The 12,823-nt window shown below is 37.3% G+C and overlaps 2 protein-coding genes and 1 long non-coding RNA gene across 5 annotated transcripts in view; all 3 read right to left on the reverse strand.

Annotated features, from left to right (window-relative positions):
- LOC137235148 (glutamate receptor ionotropic, kainate 1-like) overlaps positions 1 to 12,823 on the reverse strand; it is a 2,828,327-nt gene that overhangs the window by 1,913,329 nt on the left and 902,175 nt on the right. The window lies entirely within an intron of this gene.
- Positions 4,718 to 6,876, reverse strand: LOC137234172 (uncharacterized). The gene is made up of 2 exons (XR_010947716.1): positions 6,673 to 6,876; positions 4,718 to 6,613 (listed from the first exon to the last, which is right to left on the reverse strand). It is a non-coding gene; the product is annotated as an uncharacterized lncRNA (long non-coding RNA).
- Positions 6,946 to 12,221, reverse strand: LOC137234140 (T-complex protein 1 subunit eta-like). Of its 3 annotated transcripts, none has more exons than XM_067757772.1 (8): positions 11,612 to 12,221; positions 11,073 to 11,550; positions 10,785 to 11,011; positions 10,098 to 10,724; positions 9,754 to 10,044; positions 9,515 to 9,688; positions 9,338 to 9,471; positions 6,946 to 7,032 (listed from the first exon to the last, which is right to left on the reverse strand). In XM_067757772.1, exons 6-7 carry the CDS (start codon positions 9,678 to 9,680, stop codon positions 9,380 to 9,382), a joined length of 258 nt encoding a protein of 85 aa, XP_067613873.1. In that variant the 5' UTR covers positions 9,681 to 9,688; positions 9,754 to 10,044; positions 10,098 to 10,724; positions 10,785 to 11,011; positions 11,073 to 11,550; positions 11,612 to 12,221; the 3' UTR covers positions 6,946 to 7,032; positions 9,338 to 9,379. The 3 variants fall into 3 exon arrangements, 2 of the variants coding, with proteins under 2 accessions (XP_067613873.1, XP_067613872.1); XM_067757771.1 differs by having other exon boundaries at positions 6,953 to 7,032; positions 9,515 to 9,698; XR_010947702.1 differs by having other exon boundaries at positions 6,965 to 7,032; positions 9,338 to 9,488; positions 9,546 to 9,698.

A 12,823-nucleotide genomic window follows, 5' to 3' on the forward strand; every position in this document is an offset into this window, starting at 1 on the left:
AAACTCGCTGAGTGTAGGACTTGACGAATTTCATATCTGGCTTTAATGATCGATGTGACCGTATGTCCACCCGCTAACATGTCATTTACATACATATATTCTCGCAGTATGCTAGCCGCTGTAGGCTGTGAACTTGAGACGTCGTCTGCTAGTTGTAGGAGCGTTCTTATAGCGAGATATGGAGTGTAATTCACTCCGAGGTTAACCGTCTTTAATTCGTAGAGACTAATAGGGTCATTCGGGGAAGTGCGATACACAATGCGTTGAAATTTGGTGTGATTTTCGTTCACCCAAATTTGTCGATACATCTTTTCGATATCGCTGTTGAATACGAAACGGTATAGTCTCCATCGTAAGATAAGGATGGGTAGATCGGCTTGTAAAACTGGGCCTGGGAGGAGGATATCGTTTAAGCTATTACCGTTGGTCGTAGGGCTCGAGGTATTAAATACTACGCGTTCCTTTGTAGTGGTACTTTCTGCTTTAATAACGGCGTGGTGGGGCAGGAAATAATTATTCGAATCGTCGGATAAAATATTGTTTTTTATTTCGCTCATATGTCCGAGCATTTCGTACTCCGACAACACCCGAACATACTCTCTACCTAACTGTGGGTTTTTTATTAGTCGTCCCTCATTCCGGAAGGATTGAGAGCATGCTCTCTTCAGGGATGGTCCTAAATTAATATTGTTAGGCTAATCCTGCCGGAAAGGTAGTGACACGGTGTATCTTCCATTCTCATTTCGTTTCGTTGTTTCCTTAAATAATTGTTCGCAGTACCTTTCCTCTTCATTTAATATTGCATTTTTGGGCAAATTTTCTACCTCCCAGAAAGCTTTCAGTTGATTGTCCAACGCAACCTCGTTGTAGAAGGACATGATGCTCTTCGTTGGATTCGGTGCTTCGATACGACCGGTTAGTATCCAACCGAACACTGTCTCTTGGGCCAGAAGTGTGTTAAGCACGTTTTTCTTAAGGCCACTTAATATGATTTGGGGATATATGTCTCCGCCAAGTATGAGGTCTACATCTTCGTTGACGTAGAACCTCTTGTATGCCAAAACCAAGTCTGGGAATGCCGGCATAGTCATTGCGTTGATATGGCAGGATGGAAGATTCCCAGTGAGTTTCGCTAGAACTAGAACGGGTGTAGTCAGGCTGAAGCAGGGATCCACTGGTGAACGTAATTCGATGTTGGATGCTTCTTGCACCTGAGCTGACACCGCATTTGTGATGCCTGAAACCTGGGTATGCATTTTCCTCGCTGGCAAATTGAGCCTGCGTTTCAGTCTTCCAGTTATAAAGGAACATTCAGACCCAGAATCAATTAAAGCCCGCGCGGAGAAGTCGGTACCATTATGGTGAATGTGTACGCATATTTAGCCACCACCAGCAGCACTATCATCGTGCGCCAAAACCGCGCACAACCACCAACTTTGTGCGCCAAAACCGCGCACAACCACCTACTGTGCGCGCCAAAACTGAGCACGGCTACTATTAGCAGCGCCAACACCACGCGCTCGTACCACCAGAGATAGTCAGCGATAACCAACTACCACCCAGATACAACAAACGTCAGATACAACTGCAGGACCGGCAAACATAGGCCTGCTGCAAAACCAGCTACAACAGCAACGACGTTTGAAACATGGTGAGTTCGTTCTATACTACGGACAACTAATAATATTACTACCTTGTAAATACTTAGTTAATATAAGTAATTTTTTCTTTGGTAATCATAAAATTTCAACTATCTTAATCTCAACATAAGAGGGTTGTGTCCACATTTGATATATTTCAGATTTTTTTTTTTCTTTTCTTGAACAACTGTAGCCACGGTAATCAGATATATTAGTAGCTAACTAATATTTGTTAAGAACGTGTGCTAATTCATACGCAACTAGTTAATCATCGCATTTTTTTTCTCAAACCCGTATATTCTAAATAACAATGCATAAAAGATTAAATTTATATTCGTTTCAATGCTTACCGCAGACCGCAACCCAGTAAAGCAACAAACAATATTTGCATCCAGCCTATGTGATGTGAGAGGACTATCCAACTTTCAAGTCTGCGTTGTAGAGTTCGTTTCCAATATATGTAGAAATTCTAAACCCTTAGCATAATCTCTATTCCGTTGAGTTTTTTTCTTTGTGTGCTGAAAACTGGTAGGGAATAGCTGAATTCAACGCGTAACGACAAATTAATAAATATTTAAAGAAAATTTTGCTGAAGTCGAACAGCATCACGGAAGCTGGGTGTGACTGTTTATGTTTATTAAAATTATGCTGCGTAGCGTAAACAATTTTTTTTTTGCCAAAAGCTGATTCCATATGACTCTCTTCCATTATATTACTAAAATAATGTAATGTAATTAAAATACATATCAAGTAAAATTACTACTAGCATACGAAAACCCCAAAATTGAGACTGAAAAACTTTGTTAAATGAAACGGCAATCAGGCGCAAGATAGATAGTAGGTAATAAAGAGCAATTTAAATTGTATCCGAACTGCCAGTTAGCTATGCATACATACATATAGTTACGTACGCATATATGCAGTTACATAGATAGTGAATACCTAAGAGGAGTGAAAATATTAGTTAATCAAATTTTATGCTGCGTTCATATAAACATAGCTATCAATTCAAATATTAAATAGTTAAATGAAGAACAAAATAAGAAATATTTAATAAGACTACATAATACATGCATACACAATTGTACGAAATTTAAAAATAGAATTTTAAAATTAGAATATTGTTCCTCCAATTCCGGTTAAATTTCTTAGATTCATGAATATTTACAAAACAAAAAGGGGGTAGCCTAGCATTAATTTTCAATAATATAATGGAGAGGAAATTAGTATAAGCCTAGATCTATAGCAGCCAAATTTCATAAATATGTATAAACACATACATACCTACTTACATAAACACTTATATTAATATAGAAAAATCTGCTAGATGTAAAGAGGAAGAAGAACATAAGATAAAATGAAATAAATAGAATAAGTTAAATTAAAATGCAATAAAATAAAATAAAATTACCTTAAATGAAACAAATATAAAATAACATAAAATAAAGTACAATAAAATTAAACTAAATATACCAACAATACAATAAATTATAATACAGAAAAAATTCATTTAATAAATAATACAGATTATAATTGATAATAATAAAAGAAAATAAAATAATTCTCGGTATTCATCGGATTCGAAGTGCGACGATTCTAAATCTATTTCTGGCAAAATCTCTAACTCTATCTCCTCCACATTTCTGGGTTCGTCAAAAGCGCGAGACAACGCGTCAGCGACTTTATTATCGCTTCCTTTTCTGTGCTCGATGGAAAAGTTATAACCTTGTAGTTTTAGGGCCCACCGCGCTAGCCTTCCGCTTAAGTCTTTTTGGCGCATTAGCCATTTCAAACTCGCGTGGTCGGTTAAGACTTTAAAGTCGTGCCCTTCGATATATGGCCCCAACTTCTTTATTGCCATAACCACTGCGAGACATTCCAGTTCAGTGACGGTATAATTTCTCTGCGCTCTGTTCAGTTTGTGGGACATAAATGCAATAGGCCTTTCGTCGCCATTTTTATCAGCTTGAGCTAACAGACCACGAACACCGTACTGGTATCCATCACATTGGACAATAAACTGTTTCGAATACACAGGGTGAATCAATAAGGGGCCGCTGTGAGTTTATTTTTAAGCTGCTGAAAGGCATCTTCAGCTGCTGTATTACAAGCAAACTTCTTTTTCTTAGAGAGCAGCTCTGTTAGAGGAAACGTGAGGCTAGCATACTAAACTCAATATATTGGCTTTGTTTTGAGTTATCAACTCGATTTTGGCGCTAAAGTAAAATAAATATACGCAACGACTAAAGACACGAACTCTTCCACGGTAATGAAAGAGGTTGTGAGTGTGTTAACTTTATGATCAAACGCAATCAAACTTAGATTTCAAATCGCGGTTCAAAATGTAAAGGCAAAAAGGGATATTTTCACCTAATTATTACCAATAAAATTAAAAATATTTTCCAAATCTAACACGTCGACAAATGTTTCTACTAAAAAAATGCAATATGTATGTAATTGAAGTATAATTTTGTTCTTTCTACTTGATCTCCATCGATGCGACGGTAAGCTCAGCTCATTTCGTTTATTAACGTTAAAAACGTCAAATTAACGAAATGATTTTGCTTCGTTTTCTGCCATATCAAAACGAAATCAAATCGTTTATGTTGATTATTAATTTCAAACTATGCTGGCAAAGCTGATTGATGGCGGAGTCATTAAAGGTGAAAGCATTAGCCAAGCTGATTGCAACTTTGCTCACGAATTTTGACAGTACGAACATTTCTCAGAGTATTTTTGACATTACCACCAACGAATTACACAAACAAATTACATGGAGTTTGTGTGTGTATGTCCGCTCGCTGTTACCACCTTACGGCTTCACCATGGCTATAGCATTGCCAGCACAATTCAAACATAAAGTATCACGTTTTTGTTAACGTTTTTAACGTTAACGAAAGCTTTTCGTTTCGGCTAAAAACGAGATACAATTTATCTTGATAATTTCTTTATCGGTAATATTTCGAAGTGTTTCAACGGAAACGGTGGAAATTTTTTGATAAACGATTAGCTTAACGTTAAGATGCATCCCTGCTTTACTTGGAGCAGCCATATGAATAAAATATGAACCAAAAAAATTGAATTTTCAATATTTATTATTTTCATTATTATTATATATGTACATGAAATTGGAACTTATATTAATACAGTTTATATAAAAAAGAAGTAAGTACTTTAATAATAAATAAACTCGCTTAATTGGTTTTTGGTTTCCAATTGAAATCTATTCTAAGCGAGCAGAAAATAATTTTAAGCTTTAGAAAAAACTCCAATTATTTGAATAATCTACAACTTAAAGCTTAGTAGAAATTCAGATTAGGTTTACTCCTTTTTCAGATCAAGAATACTCAATTCAAGCAATAATTCTGTAACTGTTAGCAGGAGTATTGATTGGATTCAAGTATAATTCCGACAGCAATAGGATCACGTCATACCTTATTATATATGTACATGAATTTGCAACTTAAATTGATACAGTTGATATAAAAAAAAGTAAGTATTTTAATAATAAATAAACTCGTTTAATTGGTTTTTGTTTTCCAATTGAAATCTTTTTAAAGCGAGCAGAAAATAATTTTAAGCTTTAGAAAAAACTCCAATTATTTGAATAATCTACAACTTAAAGCTTAGTAGAAATTCAGATTAGGTTTACTCTTTTTTCAGATAAAGAAAATTCAAAGGTGTCGTGGAAACCGATTGTTGTCGTAATTGATGAACTTAAAAATGTACGCCTAGTAATTGAGTCAGACTTATTATTGTTCTAAATCTGATCATTCAAGCAATAATTCTCCAACCCTTAGCAGGAGTATTGATTGGTTTCAAATCTAATTCCGATAGCAATCGTATCACGACATACCTTATTACATATATAGGTTAATAGTTTTGGATTTCGCTATTATTTACTATTTATTTAATTATATTAGCATATTAGTACAATTGTTCATTAGAATATAAGTAGGTTTACTTCCATTTAAAATAGAATACTAAGTTAAATAATTATAGAAAATTGTATGATCGGCCTCGAATATTCATTACAACTGAAAAAATATGATTAACGTTTAACAGAATATGATTTCATTTCTATGATGTAGATTGTAAATTATAAATGTAAGTAATATGCAACAGGTAGGTTTTACAGTTAAACCAGAATTACGGACCCTTCCTACATTCGGCCATCCTGCATTCATTCGACCTCGAATGATGGTGGCCATGGTTTAAGATATTCTGAAATGGTTGTAGTTTTCCTCGGACCTTCAGTATCTCCAACACGTTCTACTTCATATCGTCCATGATTTAAACACTTAACAATTTTGTAAGGACCTAAAAACTTTGGTCCTAATTTCATGCCTACTCCATATTGTGTTCTTAATATCGCTACCAAATCATTTATTTTAAAATTCGTATCTGGTTTCCTCTTCTTATTGAAATTTCTACGATTTTCTGCTTGTAGCATCTTTATGTTTTCTTTAGCTAATTCTCTTGCTTAACTTAAAAATGTACGACTTGTAATTAAGTCAGACTTATTATTGTTCTAAATCTAATTATTCAAGCAATAATTCTGCAACCCTTAGCGGGAGTATTGATTGGTTTCAAATCTAATTCCGACAGCAATCGTATCACATCCCTTATTATATATGTACCTGATATTGCAACTTAAATTAATACTGTTGATATAAAGAAAAGTAAATACTTTAATAATAAATAAACTCTCTTAATTGGTTTTTGTTTTCCAATTGAAATCTTTTCCTGTTCAAGCACATCGCTAACCTGTGTTGGCAAAAGATATGATTATACTGTCTTCGATAGATAGTCGGACGAGCCGCTACTCGGCGAAGTAGAGATGACCGTTGTGTCGGTGGCAGCTGTTACAACAGCAGTTTCTAACTTTACATCATCCGTACAGTGTGATGAACGCTTCACTGCCTTTTCCAATTGCTTGGCGCCAGCAATTTTTGCTGTTTGTAAAGATTTAGCTGTAATGCAAATATATAGATGGGTTAAAGTGGTTTTCGTATGTTATTCAACAACTCACCCTATACCATCATCACAGCCTCCTCATCGATTTTGAATATGTGTACTGTTTCAGTATTCAGACCCAGTTCGTTTGGTGCAATATTTTCGATTTGATGAATATGTATACTATCCGTTAGGCAGACAATTGGGTGCGTTCGATTCATTCATATACTGTGGGTATTTGAGCCGTAGACGCAATGGCAGATATTTTGATTCTTTTTGAAGTGTAACCACCACCATCACCACTAGATAGCTATTGAAGAAACGCTCGACTAAGATAATATGTTGCGGTTTACGCCCATAGATTTCTTCCACCTTGTCACAGTTATTGATGGAGAAAATGCGAAAGCCATATTTACCATCCAATACGGAAATGGAACTGTAGAGGAAGAAATATTTTATAAAATTTAATAAAATCAAAAAATGATAGTTGTGCTAAAATGGGGTAACGTATTGTATGTTAAAGTATAGCGAAGTCTCAGCGGCTTTGTCCTGTTGAAAATTGAGTTTGAATAGAATTTATTCTTCATTCTTAGAAACATGTACGAAGGTACCTGGTAAGATATTAAACATCCTCAACGCTTTTTTTGATATAACTTAAAAAAACTCATATTCAAACTTCTGCTTAACTTCTACATATCAATAGCTACCTTTACCACCAGGAGTCACTACTGCTTCTATGCCTATGCTATTGTTTCCTACATCGATGAGCTTTGTAATAAAATAAACAGCTATCTCCCCAATCTCTCCAGTTTTGTCGCCTCGCGAAACCTGATATTGTCACCAACCAAATCATCGGTGACCTTATTTAAAACATGACCGCGCCAAATGTCGACCATATGGCATTACCCTACCGACTGTCTTACACCCTAAAACACCCGAACATACCGACACAGGATTGGAAGGTACTTACTGTATCTCAGCCTACGGAGGAAGGTCAGTTATACATCTTCCAAATAAACAAGCAGGCGGAGGATATATTGTACGCGCAGCTTGGAAAAATGTCCTTAGGTACAGGCAAAATTTATATGCGACTCAGGAAAAGAAGTCGCGGGTATTAAAGTCCTAACACGCTGGCCGTGGGCGGAGTCGAAAAGGACCTCAAAAGCCTAAGGGGAAAAAGACAGGTGGAGGTAGCCCCCGTCACCCCGAATGTGTTAGAAGGGGACCAAGAGCCAGAGGGTGCTGTGAGTCGCACAGAGGAACACCCGGCACAACACGTATAAGAGGCTGAAGGGGGCTTCGAACACTCTAAACCAAAAGGGCTAGGGGAGGACGACGACGTCACGATGAAGGTGCTGGAGGGGGACAAGCAGCCCATTGGTGCTGCGAGTCCTACAGATAAACCTCCAACACAGTAAAGTGGCGTCGAGCGAACTCCTAACGCGCTGATCCAGGAGCCGTGGCTTCCGTCGGGAGGAAAGGTTTCTGGACCTAGCGCGCGCGGATTTGGCGTTTACTATGCGCAAACGGAAGGACGGGTGCGAGCTGTAGTAATGATAAGGAAACAGCTGTATTCATATATGCTGCCTGAGGACCTCGTAGTGGTGGTGAAATCGCCGGGCTCAGATGGTACATGTCCGGCCATGCTACAAGTTTCAAGTAGGGCGGTCGTGGGATGGCTTAAAATAATATTCGATGGGTGCATAAGGCTAAATCATGTACCGCACTCCTGGAGAACTGCTCGGGTAGATTTCCTACCAAAGGCGGGGAAGATCGGTCACGTGTATCCCAAAGATTATAGACCCAATAGTTTAACATCATTTCTGCTCAAAACCTTTGAGGCTCTCCACAACACAACAGGCGTACACCAAAGGCAAGTCAGTAGACACCGCATTGCATAGGGTGGTAATAAGCATAGAAAAAGCCCTGGAATATAAGGAATATGCTCTAGAAGTCTTCTTAAGCATTGCCGGGGCTTTCTAAATGGGCGATTATTGATGGTCTTAATTACGTTAAAGTACATCCAGTCTTACCCAGATGGATAGACTGCATGTTAAACTGTAGTAAGATTACATTGCAATGGGGATTGTACAGGGGTACTCCGCAGGGAGGGGTGCTATCACCTCTGTTGTGGACGCTGGTCATTAACCTACTGCTTAGGGGATTCTACGAGGGACCAGAAAAACTTACGGTTTACGCAGATGCCGTTGCGTATGGTCTTGTTTACAAAGAGGTACAAGGTCCCTAATTGGACCAGGCCTAAGTTAGGAAGGGCGACCCTACGGGAGAAACCTTGCACAAAATATCTAGGAATGATCCTAGACAGTAAGCTGTCATGGAAGCTCAACGTGGAGGAGAGGGTGAGGAAGGCTTCAACGGCATTTTATGCATGTAAAAGAATGCAAAAGAACCGGCATATACGATCAGAAGGAACTCGATGACGATGCTTCAAAACTAACAACCAAAAGCAATACTTATCATTTCACTGACACAAATTTTATAGTTTTTTTTTTCGGAATTTTGACACAATGTTGTTGTTGTTTTTGTAGCGATAAGGTTGCTCCCCGAAGGCTTTGGGGAGTGTTATAGATGTGATGGTCCTTTAGCCGGATACAGATCGGGTACGCTCCGGTAACACAGCACCATTAAAGTGCTAGCCCGACCATCTCGGGAACGATTTATGTGGCCACATTAAACCTTCAGGCCAGCCCTCCCTTTTTTCAATTTGTATTTTGACTTACCAGCAACAACAGAATCATGATTAATTGTACGCCGCACAAGCATTATAGCATCATGTAACGAAGCTCAGTTTCTTCCAAAAATTGTTCAACACTGCCACGTAAAATCAATGTACTTGTTCTAGCATTAACGCAACCTTTAAATAATTATAAACTATAAAAATGAAATTAATGTCAAACCTTGGAAAATGTTGAAACGTTCACCACCAACCTGACGTTCTTCAAAGTAATCACATTGACCCAAAATACTTGAATTAATATCATTAGCTGTAGTCATAACAGCACCACCACAAGCTTTCATTCTACGTTTCCAATCTTCTTCTGGTACATGAACAGCACAGAACATATCACGATCTGCAAAATACTGGGTAGCAACATCACAAATTGGTAATTTATAAAACACAACATTGGCGCCTTACTTAGCTAGTTTATTCTACAGAATACGCCATTCAGCATCAACAATTTTCTGATACTCTTGGACATTGGAGGACATTGCTGTGGCAGATCATTTTTCCAATAAAGCACTTTGTTGCTCCTTTTATTGGCGCTTCGACATGTACAGCCATGTCATATTTTAGCATGCATAATTGTAATGCTTTACGTATAGCTTTAATGATAATACGTGCATGCACGCCTTCCTCAACATCTGGCTTAACTTGTTTTAAGATTTCACATGCTTAAAATACTACTGAAGTGGTGCCATCGCCGACCTGATAAGAGAAACATTTTTATTCTACACATTCTCATATAACAAAAAACTTACCTCAGCATTTTGAAATTTGGCGATGTCTACTAGAGTTTTACGGCTGGATTCACAATATCCAATAGTTTCATAATGGTTGCCCCATCATTTGAAATTGTGGCCTTACCACTGGAATCAACAATATGCTTGTCCATACTACGTGAACCCAATGTAGTACGTACAGTGCCACAATTGAATGCGAGGCATTGATGTTGGATATGAGTTGAGGTTTACCATGAGAGCTATCGGTACCCAAGCATTTTTTACACAAATACTCATGTACCCAATACAAGTTCAGGACGTTCATATTTATCGACACGCTGTCCGGTATGGCCCAAATGTTGGAAATATGCAGTTGGCACGGTTGAGAAAAAATATGGATCAATGAACACAAGTAAAAGTGAAAGATTTTTTTTACCATCTCTTGTTACTTTACACATTAGATATTGGAAACGACGACCAGCATCTACAAGTTGCTATTGAGCCTTGCAACGATTACATCTAATTGCACCCAATTCACCAAAATTTACAATGGGTGGCTCATATTCACCCTCAACCGTGCGTGCCATTGGTGAGACGGTAAGTGTAATGGACAAAGCTGTTGTTTTTAATAAATCAGCTGTTGCAGGTATGTAATACAAAGACGACCTGCAAAGAAAAAAGATCAATGTAATTGCCAAACAAAACATTAATTTCGATTATCGATACCTAACGTAACGTGGCGAGGAGTTACCCTGATCTTCTACCACATATTTTGTGGTTGCCAATGGTGGTAATAAACCCTGTTCATTAGTAATAAAAGCACCACCAGCGCTATTTTGATTTTCAATGATATCGCTTATCAGATTCGGCATCTGATCGGGATCTAAACGGCGTTGGGCTTGATCATACTGTTGCGGCTGTTGATATTTACCAGTAACAGGTGCAGGTGGTTGCTAAAAAAAATAACACAAAAATAATCAGCAAATTTGTAAATTATTAGCTGTATTAGCATACATTATAACCAGGACGTCCGGACGTGTCCGGGTATTGGGGGTTGACCCGGCTTGGGTGGTTGACTGAGCATTGGCGTCTGTCCAGGTTGTGTTGGTTGCATCATAAAAGCCATCAATAACAAGTGCCAAGAATATATCCGCGGCATACCTGCCGACCAAAATGATTCAAGGGGTTGTGATTGCCAACCTCACCTGCCCGTGGCGAATCCTGTACCTAACAATTTGGTGTGAACAATTGGTGCCAGTTAACCCTCTGAAATAATCGGCGCAATTGTACGCCATTGTGTTGGCATTAATTTGGCAAAATGCAAAAACTTTTCATCCTCCTCCCATGACCATTCTGTCATCTTTATGCTAGGACCAAGCCATTCGTATCAGCGTGCCTTACATTGCTTGGCAGATTTGCGGTGCAGCAGTGATGCAATACGTGACCACTGGTTTTTGCCATATTTCATTACAGCTGCTTTGAGGATTTCATCCTGAAAGTTATCAATTTAGTTAATAAACGGCCAAGAGTAACCAGTCGCGTCAAATGCTTACCTCAGTGTTTCTCCACACACCACCTTTTATCATAATTCGCGGCATGGTGCTATATAATTGTGAATTCTTTCGATGAGCACAAAAATCAAATCAAAAATTTTTGTCGAAATAAACAGCAAAAATCATTGTATATTAAAGACTAGGAAAATTTTAGAATAGCACCCCCCGAGTTCGGGGTAAAACTTGGTATCAAATGAAAGAGGGAGTTCTCCCGATCACAAATATATATATTTTAAAGTGTGCAAACTTATAATTTAAAAGTTATTTGTTGTTAAAGTTTGCAAATTTAGCAAATTTCTATAGCACTTTAAATTACAATTTACACATCTTTCAAAACCTTAATCCACATACATATCTATATAAATTGGCAACGGTAAACTTAAATTGCATTTTTGTATATTTCAAATTTAATTTTTGCATTGTTTTCACTTATTATAAATGTTTTTATTAAATCAATCGCGCTTTTGTAGCAACATGCACATGTATATATATATATATATATTTTATTGATGACATTACAAAGCTGTGCTGCCACATATATATACGTATACACATATAAAATTTGTATACAAATTTGCAAACTTTAACACCAAATAACTTTTAAATTATAAGTTTGCGCACTTTAAAATATATATATTTGTGATCTGGAGAACTCCCTCTTAATTTTAAATCTTTCCGGAGATATTCCATTTAAAACTCTCAAAATTGAAAAAATTTTCCACCACCAAATGTTTTGCTGTCTCTGCTGAATTAGAAATGGCGGATTTTTTTTGCACGCAAAAATTACGTATTTTGCTATCCCTATAAAAATAATAGGTGCGAGAGAGCACGATACATTGTGGGAAAGCTAAATTTGTCAACATGCTATTTCATTTGGAGACTTTTTCATTCCAAATAGTCACCCCTGTCAAAAATTCGTGTAGCTGTGTGCGTTTTTGGCCACACGATTTTTGCCGGGTAGTAAATCGAATGGTTTTAATTATACAAAAAAAATATACTAACGAACTTAAGAGGGCGAGCCCATTTTCGGTATTACCTACGAGATCAACTCTTAAAATTTGATGCCGAAAATGCGAGTTTGTGAACTTTGTCGGAATTCCAAACCATATAATTAAACCAAAATTACGGAAAACTTAAATCGACGAGATTATTACCTTAACTCCCTGTTTTATGATACACAAATTTTCTTTTTAAATTATCTTAATTAAAAAA

The sequence above is a fragment of the Eurosta solidaginis genome, chromosome X (assembly GCF_040869045.1).
Source record: "Eurosta solidaginis isolate ZX-2024a chromosome X, ASM4086904v1, whole genome shotgun sequence".
Classification (NCBI taxonomy): Eukaryota; Metazoa; Arthropoda; class Insecta; order Diptera; family Tephritidae; genus Eurosta; species Eurosta solidaginis.

What these genes read in the sequence shown, in the direction of transcription:
- LOC137234140 (XM_067757772.1), bottom strand. Translation starts at nt 9,680, where the DNA reads ATGTTCTGTGCTGTTCATGTACCAGAAGAAGATTGGAAACGTAGAATG. An exon ending in ACGTTTCAACATTTTCCAAG is followed by an intron (nt 9,472 to 9,514) that starts GTTTGACATTAA and finishes AATTATTTAAAG; the next exon opens with GTTGCGTTAATGCTAGAACA.